Raw genomic sequence first — 20,237 nt, 5'->3', positions numbered from 1 at the left:
CCAGTGCAGTCATTTTGATTAGGTTGGCTAAAAAAGTAAAACTACTCTTCTGCAGTGATAATTACAAATGAGACATCTTCATGTCATTAATGCTAAGCCATTTACTGATTTGAGACTTGAACACCATGTGACTACGTGACTGAGGATGTTCCCAAGTGTCCAGCTTTAGCTGCCACAGGCGAGTTAGAAAAGCACAGAGGTGTATGTGATGCCCAAGTATGTGAGGGCGGGGAGAGCTGTGATGGCGCAGAGGTCCCACAGCCACTCCACCTGAGGCCAGCAGGGGCAGCAGGACTGACGCAGGGTGCAAGCACCTTGGGAAGCTGAAGCGAGACTAGGTTGTGTCACAGCCATGGGGACTGCCCCCATGCCCCTGGGGAGCAGCAGGTGAGTTCTGGCAAAATCTATCTGTTATATTCACTTGCTGTTAATTTGAACTTTATTGCTTTTGTGGTTTTGCTTGTACTTTACTTGTAAGTGAGTTTTGGTTTCATACAGAAATACAGTAACCATAAACATTTTATATCTTGTGTAACGTTTGTGCATATTTAAGTAAATTAATATCAAAATGCTTTAATCAGCACTTAGTACTTCTGCTAGCATTTTTTTTTCCCCTTCATGAAAAAGAATCCATCTATGGCTCAAAATCAGGAACATTACATCAGGGAACCTTGCCTCCCCAATTTGATGATGAATGACCCCAGCATGCTCCCTCTGCCTAATACCCTACTTCACTTTACCGCAGGTGAATTAAGTGCATAAAATGTGTATTTTAGAATAAATTTGTCCCTACTTAAAGACATATTTAGCAAATGAACTTAAATTACAATGATGCTTCCAATAAACTTAAGACTGTTACCTGGCCACTTTAGGCTCCTCATGTCTTTAATAGGCCAAGAAGGGAGTTACGATGCTGGCTGGGGTGACTGATCCTAACTACCAAGGAGACACTGGACTGCCAGTCCACAGCTGAGGTAAGGCAGAGTATGTCTGCACTAAAGGAGATCCCCCAGGGCATCTCTTTGTATCATTCTGCCCTGTGGTTAAGGTTAATGGAAAGCTATAAAAATCGAATCCAGGTAGGACCAGTAATGGCCCAAGACTCTTCAGAAATGAGATTTAGAAAAGAAAGAAAGAAGGAAATGAGGTTTGGATCATCCTATCCAGTAAAGAACCAGGACCAGCTAAGGTGTTTGCTGAAGGCAAAGAAAATGCAGAATGGGTAGTGGAAGAAAGTAGTTAAATACCAGCTATGAAGTATGTGACCAGTTACAGAAACTAAGATTAATTATTTAAGTTACCCTCCCTATTTTATTATGAATATGTGTGTGTATATATTTACACATATCTTTGTTTCCTTCCTTCTTTGTTCCCTTATCAGGTACATAAGTGACCCTTACTTTGTTTCAGAGTACTTAAGTTCTGTTAATACTACACCATAGTATTTGAGTTACAGGATATCAAGGAGAAGAGTAAATCATCTAAGGACTTTGCTTTCTCTTCTGGGGAAGGGATTCACGCATTTTTGGTTGTATCCAGGAGAGCTATACCATGTTAGGTGGATTAAAGACCTTGTTAATTGTTATCTGGAGATTAAGTATGGTTTAAGGGGATAGAGATGGGTACCAAATTGAACTGGGGGTAGACCTGGGGATGGTTAATTCTGTGTCATCTTGGCTGGGCCACAGTGCTCAGATACTTGGTTAAAACAACATCTAAATGCTTCTGTGAAGGTAATTTTTAGGTGTGGTTAAGATAAATCAGCAGACTTTGAGGAAAGCAGATTACTCTCCATAATGTGGGTGAGCCTGTCCAATCAGCTGAAGGCCTTCTGAGAACAAAGGCCGATGTCCTCGGAAGAGGGAATTCTGCCAGCGGATTGACTTTGGGTTAGAGTTGCAGCTCTTCCCTGGGTCTCCAGCCTGCCTTCCTGTCTTGCAGATTTTGGACTTGTTAGTTTCCATAAGTACATGAGCCAATTCCTTAAAATAAATCTTTCTGTTTATACATCGTATTGGTTCTGTTTCTATGGCGGATCCTGACTAATTCAGATTTTGGTGTTTCCTTAAATACTATAATTCTTTGGAAGACCTTTGGAAAAAATTTTTCCCCAAACTAATGAAAAAAAAACCAAAAGCCCCAAAACTCAACCCTTACCAATTACACAATGAAGGATTGTTTGCAATTCCTTAAAATCTTAGTTTTAGGCTTCTTTTTCAAAATAAGAGGCATTTTAGTTTAATAAGTCTAGGGAAAAAATCCCCAAAACAAAAAAATGCAACCCAGCCACCAAAAGATAGGGCTACATTACTTTAAACTTACTGTAATTCACTGTTGTTTCAGCTCAGTTTCAAAATTGTTTAATTGTTCTCTCTCGTCTGAAGAGAACAGCATATCAGGTATAAAATAAAATTCTGATCAACATATTCATTATGTGGAACAAAGACTCACATAAGACTTAATTCCCATTTTTAATCTCGTTTCCTTGAAATTGTAACATATGTTTTACATTTTACTGAAAGTGTATTTGCTTGAAATACATTTTTTTCTAATTTCAAAAGAAAATGTCCTCTGAAAAGTGCGCTTTTCCTTCCTTCTATCCATCTAGCCACCAGCAATGTAACAAACTCCTACTTAGTGCCACACTCTGCTGGTGGTGTAAGAGGAAGTTTTTCACAGAGTTTGCAGAAATTAGTAGTGAAAAGGACACTACATTAAATGTAAACCAAGCTTGCCAGTCCTTGTTCTCCTGCCTGTCTCTGTAGGGTGGACCCCACTAACCCCACACTCCTGTCTTTTGTTCTGAAACCTCACACTACCCAGCTCGACTATTTAGCTCCCTTCCCTTTCAGGCCCCTCTTCCTCCTCTCATCCCTCAAATACTCACTTCGTTTCAAGGACGAACACTGAGCATGTGCTTCCTGTGATCCAGACACCTGATAACTATTGTAGTGTCTAAGGATCACAGACTCACACCCAGCTCGATTCCAAAGTCTATGCTCTTCCTACTATGCCTCCTGAAGAAAAGGGCCCAGAGCAACAGGTGAGCTCACAGAATCTCTCACCCTCAGATAACTTACAGAGGAAAGACAAACTTACGGTACTACAGCCCGAGATGCTGTTATTTTCCTCGTATCTTCCTTTGAGATAATTATCTCCTAAAATTGGCATTTGTGCCTCCATGAAGCTGATACTGAGTTCTTCATCACAAGTCTGTAACTTTCTCTTAAATACTAGCCTCCAATTTTCTACTACAAGTGATACAGTAGGAGACTGCCATCATGATGTAAAAAACAACCTGATTTATTTCTGCTCAATGTAGCTTAAGTCCCCATTTGTCACAGAGCCCGAGTTATCCTCAACTCTTCCCCCTGTAATCCTGAGCCGTGGAGAGTCTACCTTGGGAATTTTAAGTACGCATTCAAGACCTGGCTTTCCACGGGCACAGCACTGCTGAGCTGTGGTCCTTTTCAGCTTGCTTTTCCAATACTGCAGTGGACTTTGGGCCAACCTCCTGGTCATCCCACTGCTTTCAGACTTGTCTCCTAGGCCTGATGGTCAGGTCGCTCTTCAACCTGGCTCCGGTGCGGCTGCTCTATCTCCGATCTGAAAACCCCATTCTCAACAAGGTGTTTCCTTCGCTGCTCCTGCACAAAGAATCTCTTCCTTTTTGCTCATGTCTTTCCACACACCCCAAATCTTCCTAGTTCTCTTCCCCAGTTTACTGAAATCCAACCCAAACACTGACTTAAATTCCACCTCCTCCTGAAACTCAGTAGGGCCTTCTCTGATACTCCATCCAAACCATGTTCTCCTTTCATTCCACAGTTCCTCTCGTACAAACTTCAGCACTGATCTCATCCTGGCCCGTGAAAACTCTTCCACCATATCTGAACTTTATTTAAAAACTTTTACTTCTAGCCTTCTTAGATTGCTCCCTATTTAGATTAATGACTGTATCTTACACTTTATCTTGGTGCTCAGAAAACTCTTGTTCATTTGACTTGGCTGACTGCTCTTCAGAGGCCTGAGGATAGGGAAAAATAATCCAGGAAAAGCAGTCTGTAAAAACACAAAAACAGGGCAACCTTTTCGGGTCCCCTCCCTCCTTGGGAGCTTTGGGCTATCACTTTGCTATCACTCAATAAACCTTGATAAAAAAATAAATAAATAAATAAATAAACCCAAATAAAAAACCCCACAAAATATTTATTTACCCCTCTAAATAATCTGGGTCCAGTGGATTAAAGAATTATAGCAGACAACTTCCTCAGTTTTGAAACAAGACAAAGAAGAAGGTTAACAGATTACCATTCATTAAAATTTGAAGTTCTGAGGGGAGGAAATTATGAGCGAAGACTAAAAAAAGTACCACATATTAGGAAAAAAACGGCATCATCAGACAAAAGGAGTCAACAGCTATTCTACAATAAGAGTTTTACTAAATATTCAAGAAAAATGGCAAGAACCCAAAGAAATAAAAATTTTTTAAAAGATTTTTTAAAAATTTATTTTAGAGATAGCGTGAGTGAAAGAGAGAGCATGAGCAGGGACAGGGCAGAGAGAAAGGGAGAAGCAGACTCCCTGTGGAGCAGGAAGCCCAACACAGGGCTGGATTCCAGGACCTGAGATCATGACCTGGGCTGAAGGCATATGCTTAACCCACTGAGCCATCCAGGTGCCCCCTTAAGAAATAAATTTTTTTTTTTTTAAAGATTTTATTTATTTATTTGACAGAGAGAGATCACAAGTAGGCAGAGAGGCAGGCAGAGAGAGAAGGAAGCAGGCTCCCTGCTGAGCAGAGAGCCCGATGTGGGACTTGATCCCAGGACCCTGAGATCATGACCCGAGCCGAAGGCAGCGGCTTAACCCACTGAGCCACCCAGGCGCCCCTTAAGAAATAAATTTAAGCAGAAAACTCTGCACCAGGATAAATCACATTAGTGATCAATTAAATGTATTAGTTCTTCATTGTGAAAAGTAATCACAGTTCTGTAATACATTATTCCAACGAGTCTATTTTATAACAACTATGCTTCACTGATTAAAAAATATAAGGGGCACCTGGGTGGCTCAGTGGGTTAATAAGCCTCTGCCTTTGGCTCAGGTCATGATCTTAGGGTCCTGGGATTGAGCCCTGCATAGGGTTCTCTGCTCAGCAGGGAGCCTGCTTCCACCCCTTTCTCTGCCTGCCTCTCTGCCTCCTTGTGATCTCTCTCTGTCAAATAAATAAATAAAATCTTTAAAAAAAATATAAACAAAAACTGGTATGTCACTACAGTCACGGATGTCATTCATAATGAAAGTCAGTCATGATTATGACAAGAGCCAACTCATGCATGAGTACATGGAGGGCATCCCTACTATGATACACTGGAGCTTTACGCTTCTGTCCGTTTCCCTCATTAGGCAGCAGGCAACGCACCAATATGCTCTACTGCAACATCTAGCCCAGCAAACAGTCAGTGCCTGACATAAACACCGGCGGAATGAACGAATGAGAAAGGGTGAGAGAAGCTAGGCATTCCTTCTTAAACTGGCTTCCTCAACTCTAGCATGCAGAGAAGAATTGATCATGGGGAAATGAACATAGTTATATTTTAAAAACAGAGTAAAATGCCTTCCTAAAGATTTCTAAAGATCTAAAGTTAAAAATTAAAAAGAAAACTGCCTAAAGCCTCAAACACCAATGCCAGTGATTACATAAAGCGTTATCTTCAACTTCTTGCTTACCTCTAAATGAAAGATTTTCCATAAATTTAATTTTTCTTTTTTTTATCACTACTGGAGATGGAAAGCAGTTGATCACTATTCTGAGATATTTAACACTCATATGATATGAGGATCTTAATAGAACTTCCTTCTTTTCAGTTTAAATATAATAGACTCTTTTTTGCTAAACCTTTAAGCTTCATGATTTTTTCATTTTTATAACAATTTAACAGATGATTCATATGAATTCCATCACTTCAGTAACTCTGAGGCAGGTAAGATAACCCTCTCTATGGTTTTATTTTGTAACCATTATTTCTTACTTCTTAACATTTTGGCCATTTTCCCTAGAATACAAAAAATGTGGAATTTTTCCTTTTAAAAATTCAGATCATTATGAGGGTCACGTAAAATCAGGACAACCTTAAGTGATGTAAGATTGAGTATATTATTGTGGTTTATACACTGATTGCCTTATATGCATTTGTGTGTGTGTGTCTCACATACATCTTTACCACTAAAACTTATTATTACCCTGAGAATTTTTTCAAATAAAAAAAGAAAAATGAAATAACCTCAAAGTGTTTTAACTACAAGTTACCACTAACCAATACCTGCTAATTACCCTCAACCCTTTGAGGGCACAGAAAGTTTGTATTTCTTACACTTCAAGGTGTTTTGTATGAAGAAAGCACTCAACAAAGGACTTTGATTAATAATCTGAATCAACATGATCTCCCTCACTGCAATAATCTTTCCAACATTAAAATTATCTGTAATTAAAATTATCTGTATCCCAGGCTTGGATGAAATTACTTGCTTGTACTTTTGAATCGCCTTATTTCACCAGGGAAGAAACCAGGGCCCCAGAGATGCTAAACAACTAAGTTTTTTTAAGCGATTCATTTAAAAAGTCATACAGTGAGATAGAGGAACTGACTAGAACCCCTATCTACTGATATTGTGTTTTAGTGGTCATTACACCAGCCACAAACTGGACTAAACTACTTCTAATTTTTTTTGTCTTGCTGATTCATGAGGACTAGGTCTCACACTTTGGGAAATAAGAGGAAAAGTCATTTTGAGATGTACTATATTATTAATAGTGATTTCAATGTACATTTCAAATTCTCTGCATTTAAGGATGTTTCTCTACATGGCTGATTTAACTTTCACTACTTCAGTGCAAGCTGTGGGCATTCTGTGGACAAAACACCGGGAGCCCTAGCCTTCGCCAACTTTAACTCATGACTTAACTCTCCTAGGAGTTCCAATGGATCGTAAGATTGAAAGCAAGGACTGTGCTCAACTACCTTTGAATCTGCACTCAGCACACCCGACCTGGAATATAGTAGGTTCTGAGGAAAACTTGCATGATTCCTTCTCGATAAGAGGAAGTTCTTAGTGCTGAGCACTTACCAGTGAGAAAATTCCGTAGTCGTCCAAACTGTACTTCATACTGCTGGGGCTCTGCCTGGCAAGGGGCTGCAGACACTATGTTGGCACAACCGGATTCTGATTGGACTGAGGAGGAAAAGATACATAAGGTGGCGATGGGAAACACAATTATTAACCCAGGATGTGGCAAGATGGATGGAAGATGGTGTTAAGTATATGTGTCAGTAGCAATGGACATTTCAGTAGACTTTCAAAATATGGTGGGGCTTCTAGTTAAATACGGCCAAGTGATGACACGTATCCCCTCTCCTTCCTGATACCCAAGATGAAATGACAGTGGAGGAATGAAAAGGCATAAAGTACAGGATTAAGTTGAATGAGAGAGGACATGTACGTAAGTTCCCGAGGGACATACTAGAAAGCATCTGACCCCATGTTTTGACATCCTACAATAATGTGAATCGTTGTGGGTCTGTTTTCAAACCATGGACACTCAGGCAGGCCCTTTCAACAAAAATTCATGTCTCTTGGTTCTGAGACATTTGTTGGTTCGCTGTTTTTTCTCTCAGGGACCCTTACTATTTCTCCTCCTCTTCCTCCTCCTCCTTCTTCAAGAAAGCTCTAGGCCTGGGACACCCGAGTGGCTCAGTGGATTAAAGCCTCTGCTTTTGGCTCAGGTCATGATCCCAGGGTCCTAGGATTGAGCCCCGCATCGGGCTCTCTATTCAGCAGGGAGCCTGCTTCCCCCTCTCTCTCTGCCTGCTCCTCTGCCTACTTGTGATTTCTGCCTGTCAAATAAATAAATAAAATTAAAAAAAAAAAAAAAAGAAAGAAAGAAAGAAAGCAAGCTCTAGGCCCAATGTGGGGCTCAAACTCACAACCAGAGATCAAGAGTCACATGCTCTACCGACTGAATCAGCCACATGTCCTGGGACCCCTACTATGGCAAGATTAGATCCCTGAACTGATCTGCTTCCTCAACTTTCAACCTTTCTACTGATTTCTCATCTTTACTACCATTTACTTAAATTTACCACATTTCTTGCTCTTCTCCCAATGTTCTTTGTTTCTTTAAAGATAGCATTTTCTTCTTGGCTCAAGGCTATCAATGATGGTATTTTTGAAGTTTTCTTCTCTTGGCTCCTTGCTTCACTCAAGTTGCTTCTCGCTGATTCTGCCATGTCTCCTCCTCACAGTGAGTACGTTGGGTTCTTAAGTGGCTGAACGTGAGGTACTACAGAGCTGATGGAAACTCTGTGTGTTTATCACCCAGCATGACCTGCATGGGTCATTTCCCAATGTCAATGTCTTTAGAGGTCTTCTCTCTTGGGCAGGTCAGAATCACCAGGGAAGAACCTATAATTACCTTCCTGATGGATTTGTGACTAGCTACTAGTGTTCTAGGGAGCGGGACATGGGGAAGAAGGCAGGGTCTCAATATTCTGATATATGCATGTAAACATGTGTTTCATGTCCATTCTGTGAGTTTATGCTTTCTAAAACAACAACAACAACAACAACATTCCCTTACCTTTCTGCGGGGGTAAGGGGGCATTGGGGAAAAGTGGCTGGGGACCGAGGAAGCCATCTTTAATAATCTGGATGAAACATTAACACATTTCAGAAGACAGAATATGGATGTAGGAATGAAATTAATGCTGCAGGACTGAGGTAGCCACAACATAACATGTACAGAAATGCGGGATGCGGCTGAGAAGTCAATGTGCCCTGTGAGAACTCAAAGCAACACCCTGAAGCAGTAAGATGTGCGTCTGCCTTCAGCTCAGGTCATGATCCCAAGGTCCTGGGATCGAGGCCCACATCGGGCTCCTGGCTGGGCAGAAGGCCTGTTTCTCCCTCTCCTACTCCCCCTGCTTGTGTTCCCTCTCTCTGTGTCTCTCTTTCAAATAAATCAATAAAAATCCCCCCCCCCCCCAAAAAAAGGAATAAGAAGGCAGATGCCTGACTGGGCTACTTCTATTGTTGCAGGGGGAGTCAGAAAGCACCTTTGAGGACATCCTCAGTTTTTACTGTCCCATCATTCTTTTCCTATGACAATGGCAATGGCAATACACCCTTAGAGTGTGAAGGGTCTGGGTTCATGACCCTGAAGACAATAAGGGGGAGCAGAGGGAGCTGCTGCTACCAGTATGGGGGGCAGGAACCATCACGGGATGAAGCAGGTGGTGATGGATACTTAGAAGAGCAGAAGGGGGATGAAGCAGGTGGTGATAGATACTTAGAAGAGCAGAAGGAAGTATGGAATGAGAGAGAGAGAGAAGAGTCCAGTCAGAGCAGGTAAGAGGAACCAGGGCCGAGCTGGAGAAAGCGCTGTGATGTTGAACTCCACATACAGCCATTAAAGCAGCTCCCAGTCACCTGAAAAGCACTGCGGCCATCTGTTTTTTGGCAGAGTCTCCAGTACCCAGATCCAACAGAAGAAAATTATATCATATAAAAACTGAACTTACAACATAGCTAAGTAAAAACTATTTGCTGTTCTAAATAGATTTAAGACGCATTTTTCTAAAAAAGAATCTGATTTCAAGACAAAGGCCAAAAACAAATCTTAAAAACCTCAGGAACATATCTAGGATGCCAATCTTTCCAACCACTGATCCCAAAGTACTGTTCACCCAAGAAACCTGACTTCTGTGGGCAAGGCTCCAGGCTACAGGGAGGGACATGATGGAAACCCTGGCCCTCCGGCTCTTGTAGCATACTAGCTCACAGAGGGGGAAAAGCTGCGCATAACATCAGATACAGAGAAAAGCAGAGAATTCCAAGGCAGGATAGGTTACGACAGAAGGCTTCCAGAAGTGGCTTTGAAGGAAAGATAGCATCTCTGAGGGCCGGCACCACCATGTGGTGCAGGTCTCTCCAGAAGAGGAGGGCAAGTAACTTCCCACGGACCTCTGCCTGAGTTCTCCAGCCTGCCTCCCCGGAGGACCCCCCGTGTTACCTGTGAGGTTGGCTGCCATCTCCTCAGCAGTCTGTGACAACCGCAGTCCTTGCTTCAGGGGACCGTCGGAGTCCACGTACTGCCGGCGTTTGAGGTAGCAGGACACTGCCATCTGAATCTGCTCGGTGCGCACTCGTTTCATGACCTTCGGGGAGAACCACAGAACACTAAGCCATGTGGGAGATGACCCAATGCAGCCAGGACGCACGGGTCAAGTAAGGAGTAGAGAAAGACGTGGCTAGTTCAGTGACCTAGTCAGGATGCAAAGCAAGTGTCTTAGTTCCTAACCTGGTGCACTCTCTCACGTATCTAGTTTCTCAATAGTGATATGGTCAAGCTCAATTGTGGAACACAGGAATATTATGGAGACTAAAGCTGCACAGACCACCCTCCAAACTTCATTACACCACGATTTCCATCGTTCTTGTGGAACTTTTCATTAGAGCTGGTAACAACAAGCCAACAGGACCAAGTTGGTTCTGGAGCCTTTCACTTCTCCTCCTGACTCCAGGAGAGAGGTGTTGATCGGCAGTGAGCTAGCCAAAAAAAAGCAGGCAGGAGGCAATATGAAAATCAAAGATCCGAGAAACTCAGAATCTGGATACAAGGATGTTGAGAAAGTGAGCAGTTAACAATAAGGAAAGAATGCTGTGTTTTTCCTAATAGGAAAAGGCTGGCAGCACTACGTCAATGATTTGAGCAATGTGTCTTTGCTGTAATTCCACTACTGACCACCCTCACTCTTTATTTATAGCCTCAGGCGCAGGAAAGCATCAAAATGGTAAGAGAGTATGTATGTGCCTTAGAATAGCTCTCACAATTCAAGAAAGGAAAAGAAAATGGTAGGCAGTGCGCCAAACAGGGCTCAATTACTTTATTGATCATTTAAGCTAATTTGAGGGTTCCCCTCAAAAAGGACTATTTTCCTTGACGACTCAATGAATGATCAAGAAGAGGATCTCCTGAAGGTCCCACAGGTCTCAAACATTGCTCTGCCACAAGTAAAGGATACTGACATCTGGGTGACCCATGACAGCTGGATACATTTTCTACGTTTGCTCTGTCATGTAAAAATGGAATGCTTGCAACATTATTCATACACATGTGATTGTCCCCATCGAAGTAACTTTCCTCAATCAATGGTTCCCAACATTTTATGAGTGGGAGATCTGCTTTTGGTAATTTATCTGGTGTGTCTGAGTTTTCTGTTTCAATGACATGCACTAGCCTTCTCCTTTCTCCATTCCTTTTTAAGATTTGAAATTCCCCCATTTCAGCAATCTATTTTTTTTTCTTTAAACGTTTCAAAAATTTTATTTGTATCTAATTTTTATCCATCTGCTATTTCTTTTAGTGTATACGTGTGACGAATGGCCACATGTTTTACACAAATACTGGGCAACAAATTATTCTACAATTATTTGCAAATAATTCTTTCTTTCCAAACTGAGTGGTAGCCCTTTTAAAGTATACTCTGAATATCTACTTTTCAATTTCCTAAAAGTTCTACAACAGAGGAAATATTGAAGGCAGAACATACCCACACCAAAACATAAATATCTATATAAAAATAAAAATGTTGGGATATTATAAATGTTATTTTAAACTCTGTATTTAGAAAAATTACATTATTTATGCATTTCACTTTTGGATTACCAAAGAAAGTACAAAACATTTGCTAAAAAATAAAAATGAGGGGCACTGGGTGTGATACGGTTGACAGTGATACAATGAAAATTACTAATAAATTTCCCAAGACTGAACCACCTTTTTAATGTAGCATTTGCCTCACTCAGTTTTGGTGTATTAGCCTTTCACTATATTGCCAACTTAGATTATTTTTTAAATTAAGATTTATTTTATTGCCAACACAAGGATTTTGATACTTTGAGATTGGCAATCCCTGCTCCAAGCATTCATCTGTCCATCAATGAAAGCAGATAATTGTTTTCTAGTGGTTACTATTAAGTATTTTTGGCGGTGTATCATTTTCACTGTATCCGTGATTCTCTATGGTTCTCTAACTTGGCTACACCTAAGAACCTCCTATAACTGTGTGTATAAATAATTTCAGCCCTGGAAAGTCTGATTCAATGTTATATTTTGAGAAAAACAATGAATGTGCAGAGATGGTGACAATACTGCCCCTTCTCAGTTTGGCCCCAAGTCAGGGCTAGTCAAATCCAACCAGCTCCCACCGCCCCATCCTGTGCCTTCCCCCCCGCCCCACCATGATGCTTGCTAAAGCTGCTTTTAATCTAACTTCAAGAGCTCCTAGTCTCCAAACTCTTCCAAAGCAGCCCAATTCCTTGTATTTTAGCTGAGACTAACACTTTTTCAGATTTCTTCCTGCCAATCTCTTGTTGCTATGGGAATACATGCTTGTATCAATGTGTGTCCCTCAGTGCTCCAAATAAGATGGGCATAAGAGATCGCCTCTCTAACAGGAAGAAACCACACATGGGAAAGACAAAGAACAACTGACAGAACAGACCCTGCAATGACACACTGACCTCACAGCAGGGCAATGTTTATGCGCATCAGAGGAGGGGGCAAAAAGATATGAAAGGTAAGGAAGAGTAAACAGGAGTGAGAATAAATGAACAATAGCAAAAACTGGCCATATTTGGGATTGCTAGAAATTAACTTATAAATACTGATTCTGATGACTTTGTCCAAATTAGCTGCCCCAAATGGCAGTTTCTCAGAATCCAAACCATTTATGACAAGGGACCTTCCCTGAGGGTGGGTGGTGAGCCAACAGTAGGACCAAGGACCTTCAGAGCAGGAATGCTGCCATTAACTCTCTTTTATAACCACACTCAACTGAAATACCAGACATGACCCAATGGATTTAAGTGGATTTGATTCCAACGCACACATATTTCAAATGAAATAAATAAATAATGAAGAGTTCTGTGGAGAAACCAGCTCCCCTCCCCCTTCTGATTTCTGTAATACTAATATCCATAAATGGACACATGAGGGGGGAAAAAAAACCTCCTTAAAATAGACCTGTCTTTCGGGACTCAGACAGGACACTAACACAGCAATTTCCAGTTACTTGCTTAGCTTTCCCCACAATTATGAAATCTTTAAAATTTAAATGAGGGTTGGATATAATTATATCCTTGTTAAAATTTCAGGATTTCCCATGATTTTCAATTTACATAACATCTTAACTTTAAAAAGTAAAAATAGATGATCACATACTTTTCTCTTCATGCCATATTAGTAGTATTTCTGGAAATTAAAAGGAATTCTGACACAATATGTATCAATTTCTCACATATCAACAGCTGCCTACTGTTTAATACTTTAACAAAGTTGCTACATAAAATCAAGGGAGGATCATCTTCCTGTCTTAAAGTAACAACTGTGCAGGAAAAACCCCAGTCACAGTCTTGATATTTAACTACAGAAATACCGGGGGTAAAGATGCATGGAACCCAGGCACAGTCTAAAGATGATGATAATACGCGACTGCAACCAAGTAAATTTCTGACTGGTTACAGACCGCATCCTAACTCCGCCCATTCATGTTCAAATGTGTGTGTTGGTGGAGGGTATTAGAAGACTCCCAGGGCACCATGGGAAGGGCTAAACAGGACAAATACTACACAATTCCATTACGTGCTAATAGAATACTGCACGGACAATACCTCTTGGGTAAGGTGGCAGCTTTGAGCATGTATGAATTCGGAATGCATCCAGGCAAATTCACCACCCTGATTCTCAAATCAGCTCCCTGAATGAGTCTACTGACAGTGACTGTGCTTTAAAGCAAATGTGGTATGTGTGCTTTGAAGCAAATGTATTCCCATTATAAATTTATGGTTAGAAACAGATAAAAATGATTGTATTTTCTGTTAAATAAGATGTCATGTAAAGTGCATACTAGGTGCCCAAATACATCAGCTCCCTTCTCTTTACTTGCAGAAGTTTAAATGTAGTATCTATCAAAAAGCCATTCTAAGGAGAACCTAAAAATCCAGCTTTTGCATTAATCATCATGGTGAAGTGTATTCAATTATCTTTGTGACAACATAAATCACAGGTGACAAATGAGCCACAGTACTCTCAGTTTTAGTAACACCTAACATAATTTTAACATTATGATGGCCTTTCACATTTGATCTTTGCTCACAGACTGACAAGACTATACTTGAACTAGAAGCTGTGTTCTTTCTAATGGTGTCCCAAGAAGTAAATGGCCTGAATGAGAACAATGCCTGGAACTAGGGGCTCAGGATGTAATATAGCACCTGGAGTTTTTTGTTTGTTTTGGTTTGGTTTTGTGGCAGGGAGGGGGTAGGAGAGAAGCAGAACTCACCCAACTAGGCGGATGCCACTAAAATTGATCTTCTCTAACATCACCTGGGGCCTCTATCATGTTCCAGAAGTCTTTTCTCACTAACTTGTTTCCTTCCCGACGACTTCCCACCCCGCTATCCCAGTATTCTTATCCAGTCAACTGACCCTGCCCCCTCCCTTGGCGGGCTATTTACTAAGACCTGAGATTCCTCAACTCTTGCCAAACCAAACAGTCACTTTCCCACTCTATTCCACAAGTTCTCTTGGCTGCTGCATGTGCCTCCTCCTTTGAAACTCCCCTCCCCTGGCTGCTCCCCCTCTCCCATTCTTGGTCTGTTTCTCATTCTTCACATTCCCCACATCATCATACTACTTACACAAGACTTATGCCGTCTCTAGTTAGATCACCTTCCTGAGCTCAAGTCTGAAGGACATCTCTACGTAGATGCTGCAAACATCTGAAATTCGACATGCTCAAATTTATTATCTTCCTTCAAAACCACTTCATTCTCCTACTGTTCATAGCCAGCTTGACAGGACCGTGGTCTATCACTAAAGCAAAAACCCCAGTCATCATCTTAAGACTTTTCATCTCTCTCATTTCTAAGAGGCCACCAACTCCTTCTATTCCACACAGAATTCTACCCCATCTTCACTGCTGTGATGTGACAGCACAAATCACTTCCCGACTGGAATATTCCAGTATCCTCCCACCTCTAGCCCTACCACGCTCTAGAATGCAGCCAGGGTAGAAGACAAATCTGATTATGCTACTACCAAGCTTAAAATTGCTCCCAGCCCTGTCCCAACGCAGGCTGTCCAATCCTGCCATCACTGTTCCTTAGTTTGCCCAGATAGATGGAGAATTCCTGGAGAACAGAGTTTTTCTTATCTTTACTCATGTTAAAAATAAAGTGAGGGTTGGGTGCCTAGGTGGTTCAGCCGGATAAGTGTCTACCTCTGGCTCAGGCCGTGATCTCAGGGTCCTGGGATGGAGCCCCACCACAGGCTCCCTGCTGCTTCTCCCTCTCCTACTCCCCCTGCCTGTGCCTGCTCTGTGTGAAATAAATTAATAAAATCTTTAAAAAAAAAATAAAGTGAGGGTTGTCTAGCTTCTGTTTGGAATTCTTGACAGTTTAGATTCATGATCTTTCTGAATTTTTATGAGCCACAAATATTTGATTCCTGCTTTAATACTGTTTAACAGCACAGGAAAAAAAAAAAAAAACTCCTACACAAAATCTCAGTAACACAGAAGAGTATGGCACAAGAACGGATATCTACATTATTTACTATGACTTCAGAAAGGAAACTTTCATATGTGTTCTATTTGTGAACACCGTTGTAGATGGAAAAACCAGACATTTTGTTCTCAGAGAATTAGGAGGAATATGTTTTCCTATGTTAATCTTTCTCCATGAAACTGAATCAAATGTAGCCAGGTTTCGGAAACAGTTTGACATTAAAACATTTATGTGATTTATGCATGCGTCTCAAAGTAGAATGATATTAATTTTTCATTTTAGAGTAGTTCTGTCCTATAGGACTTTCCTCAATAAAAATGTTTTATGTCCGCAGTGTTCAGTATGCTAGCCAACAGCCACACAGAGCTATTGAGCAATTAAACTGTGACTAGTGCTGAATTTTTATTTTAATTAAATTTAAGTAAACACATGTGCCAACGGTTACTGTACTAGACAACAGTTCTAAAGCATGGCATTACTTTGTGAAACTAATGTACTAGCGTCTTAGCCTAAAAATGCTGATTGACAAAGTTTTGTAAACATGTCTCATTACTAAATTACCAAATAACCAAAACTGAGTACCATTGACCCCTGAACAACATAAGTGACCCTCCTTGCCCCCCCCAGCAAAAATCTGCATATAACTTTTGACTCCCCCAAAGCTTCATTATTAATAGCCTGTTGACTGAAAGACTTACTGATAACATAAACAAAGAATTAACATGTTTCATGTAAGAGTTATGTACTGTATTCTCACAATAAAGAAAGCTAGAGAAAAGAAAATGTTACAAAAATCGCAAGGAAAATATTTACAGTACTGTTCTGTCTTTATGGGAAAAAAAAAGTCTGTGTATACGTGGATCCACACAGTTATACCTGTGTTGTTCATGGGTCAGCTGTATTTTGCTAGTAAAACAGAACTACCCTCTATGACAACCAATCACTGTGACTATGATACATTTCAATACATTTTACCAGACGAGTATCTTATTTGACTGCTGAACAAAGAATTATGAATGGAAATTCTCCACAGTGTTTTTTAAACCTTGCCAGTATGCAAAGTTTTTTAAACCTTCTAAAAGTTAAAAAATGAGAAAAGGGAATGTGTTCCAGGAGAGAGAAATATCTGCAGTCAATTTCTGTGAAACATCGAAATAAAAGGTTAAGTTCAAACCCAAGACAATGATCTGCTTGCAATGAGAAAATTAAGAAGAAATTTTGGGGGTTAATTTAAATAAAAAAACCTTTGAGGACTATAGAGGAAACAGTCAAACGTCTGCTTATAACCTTTATTAACTTACATATATTTAAAAATACATTATATAATGCAATATATTAATTCACAAAACAATTTTACTCTATTCACTTTCATCTTCTACTTACTGGTCTCTCTGTGCTCACTTAAGCCACTTGGAATTATCAAATTCCATTTTCTAGAGCCACAATTACCAAATCAGCTATTAAAGAGAACCTCTTGAGTCCATACATGATGCTCTCATTGGAAATCTCAACCAACAAAAGCCAGCAACACCTCCTCAGGAGGGCAGAACATTTTTCAGTTCATCATATTGATTGATTGGATAAATATGTCAAAGTAGCATCAACTGAAGTTATTTTCATTCCATATGTATTTCCCAAACAGCAACAAGTTGTTTAAAATAGAGAGACTGAGGGATGTCTGGGTGGCTCAGTCCATTAAGCATCTGCCTTCAGCAAGGTCATGATCCCAGGGTCCTGGGATAGAGTCCACCACCAGGCTCCTTGCTCAACAGGGAGCCTGCTTCTCCTTCTGCCTACCTCCGTGTCTCTCTCTCTGACAAATAAATAAATAAAATCTAAAAAAAAGAAAAAATAAAAAGAAAAAGAAAGCGCGACTCAGAGTGCCCTGTAATAGCAGAGACTTGAACATGTGGTGACACTCTCCTTACAGAGGTATACACCTGGGGGGCCCTTTGCCTTATAAACAGGTATATACAGTGTATCCCTGAAGTCAACTTTTAAGAGGGAAGGCTGCCTGGGATGAGCTAAGGATTTCTTCATGTCTTCTGTAAATGCTCTCTAAGCTTCCAGATTTGGAATGAAGTGCCTCTCTCTGCTAAGCAGTCATTTTCCTCTCCTAGTCACAGGCAGATACAAAGACGCCAGGACAAGCGGATGGATGGGCCTTCCCTACTTTTAATCCAGTCCCACACTACTGCAGGCACAATCGACACAATCTTTCAAAAAAAAATAATCTGATGGCATCTGCTCAGCTTCAAAACTCTACTGCCTCCACCTGTGTGGAGGATAAAAAATTCACTCTCCCTTGTGTCATTCTGAGGTTACTCTGATCCACCTTTGCTAACTGATAGGTACCACCCCACTTTCTCATGAGTCTCAGGGGCTTTGGCCAAGACCTCTCCAGTAACTGGAGGTGCTCCCTACACTGGCACCCCAACTTGGGTAAATCCTAGTCTTTTCCCAGCTCAGTTCAGCTTCCTCCACCACTGAATCCAGGAACAACTTTGTCTCATTGCTTATCATAATATTTGCTTCCTACCCTATCATCCAATAACTAATACTTACTCAGTGTATGCCACTGGTAAGACGCTATTTTAACGGCTGCACATAAATTATCTCCTGTATACATCAACAGCTTTTTAAGCTAGGTAATACTCTCAGGACAGGAAAGCTGAGGCCCACAGAGGTCAGACACTGTCCCAAGGTTCCATAGTGCTAGGATGGAAAGGTCAACTGGCTTCAGGGTCTGAACACTTAACCTTTGCAATGTCCTACTGCCCAAAGGGTTCTACAAAATCAGAGGCTTCTTGACAATAGTGAAGGCTTACCAGTTGCTTGTTGAAGAATGATCTGAATAATTACAGGAAGAACAATTAACCACCTGAGACGATGAAGGGAGGCTGGCAAGGACTTCTAGTACCATCCACTGAGTAATGTTGGTTTAACAGAGGATCCCTAGGGCTCCCTTCCAGTGAAAATCAATCGTCAAAATCAAAACCCTTTTTCTTTCTCCAAAGATGTCCTTCACAGGTGTTATGAAGGACATACGTTTGCAAAAACTATCCCCCACTCCAACTAGTTGCTGAGAAACTAAGTGAGGCCTTTACCTCTTCACAGTGACAGAAGCACACATAAACTTCATGTTTATAGACAGAAGCAACAAAACTATTCCAAGACACAATAACCTCATTTATTGCTTGATGACAAAGGAAAAACAAAACAAAACAACAACAACAAAAAAACCCCTCAAGGCAAGCCCACTCTTTGGTATCCTAGTTTAACACTGATTTTTCAAGGCAAGAAAAATTTGTAATTCGTAAAGCAAATCAATGTTAGTACAGGCTTCCCACTTAACACAAAATATTTAGGCCTACAAGGAATCTAAAAGGTAGTTTCCCAAAAAGGAAATTACAACAGCTAATATTTAGAGTGTTTTCCATATACCAGGCATTATTCCATTCATTATTTCTTTCTGTGGCAGCCTTTGAAAGATCCACTTTGAAGTCAGCAGGCATCACCTGAGGAAACTAAGGCTCACGGATAGTTACACGGATAGTTACATGGTTTCAACCTTAGCTCTAGACAGTCCGCAAGCCCCACGCACTACATTAAGTTTCTCGGAGTTTAAAGATGTGGCACAAACTCCCCTTCCTGCTCTTTCAAGCGGGGCTGTGAGCACGGCTGGGGAACGGCTGCCTTGTCCTCCTTCCACGCCACAACTCAGGTATGTCACACACTGGTATCACAAGAAAAGACAAACTCCGCCCTCACGGTTCCTCCCGACACAGCACCCAACTAACTGCTTGTTCGCGGGACTCCCCATTCCAAGATTTCAATCTGCAAGGTCAGAGTTTAGGTAATTTAAGACGGACGCCGCATGGGACTGGCAGACTTACCTTCTGATCCCAGAGCCACACCAGCTGCGAGATCCGCAGTATAACGACACTTTCACAACTGATGGGAGAACTGCATGAAGCTTTCAAGCGCTCCACTTCCGCTAAGTCTAAAATGACACCACTGTTTCCCCCATCCACTGACTTCGGACCGACGCCTTACCTCCTACATTTTCAAAAGCCCTGGAGCCTCGCGAGTACCGCCTAGGCGCACCGACCTCTCGCTGTCAGGAGTTAAACCACCCCGAAGGCAACCTTGCAGGTCGGGATCCCCTAGTTCCGACCCGTCTAACTTGAGATCTCTCCTGTCACATGGAGAGGTCGATTTCACACCCAGCCACCCGCAACCACCATGTGCGAAGTTTAATCCCGAGTTCGGCCAAAGGCATTTCCTTTTTCCTTAAATGAAAAGGCGATTCGGACCTGAGCTCCTGCCCTGCTGCCCGGCGCTCAGGACCCCTTCCCGGCGGGCGCCCGGCAGCCGCCCCGGCAGGACCCACCCCGAGCAGGAACGCGGAGCCCTCCAGGTGTAGCTGGCGACTGCAGGCCACGCCGCCCGCGGCCGCCTGGGACTCGGAGGCCGAGGGCGGAGGCGCGGCCGCCGCGCCCGCGCACAGCCGGCCCCGCCCGCCCCCACCGCCCCGCCGGCGGGAGCTGCGGACGCGCGCCCCGCCTAGGCCTCGCCGCGCGCCGCCGCGCCGCCGCCCGCGCTCC

General features: G+C 41.8%; 1 protein-coding gene across 5 annotated transcripts in view; it reads right to left on the bottom strand.

Annotated features, from left to right (window-relative positions):
* Window positions 1–20,237, bottom strand: part of TAF5L (TATA-box binding protein associated factor 5 like) — a 30,764-nt gene that overhangs the window by 9,964 nt on the left and 563 nt on the right. The window contains exons 1-3 of one of the 5 annotated variants that reach the window (XM_059397260.1): window positions 19,947–20,108; window positions 10,073–10,217; window positions 7,132–7,236 (exon numbers count right to left, since the gene is read on the bottom strand). In XM_059397260.1, the coding sequence (XP_059253243.1) occupies window positions 7,132–7,236; window positions 10,073–10,214 (247 nt within the window). In that variant the 5' untranslated portion in view covers window positions 10,215–10,217; window positions 19,947–20,108. The other 4 variants (XM_059397261.1, XM_059397259.1, XM_059397263.1 and 1 more) reach the window with 4 other exon arrangements.

The sequence above is a fragment of the Mustela nigripes genome, chromosome 4 (assembly GCF_022355385.1).
Source record: "Mustela nigripes isolate SB6536 chromosome 4, MUSNIG.SB6536, whole genome shotgun sequence".
In the NCBI taxonomy this organism is placed as follows: domain Eukaryota; kingdom Metazoa; phylum Chordata; class Mammalia; order Carnivora; family Mustelidae; genus Mustela; species Mustela nigripes.
This window is presented reverse-complemented; position numbering and strand designations above follow the sequence as displayed.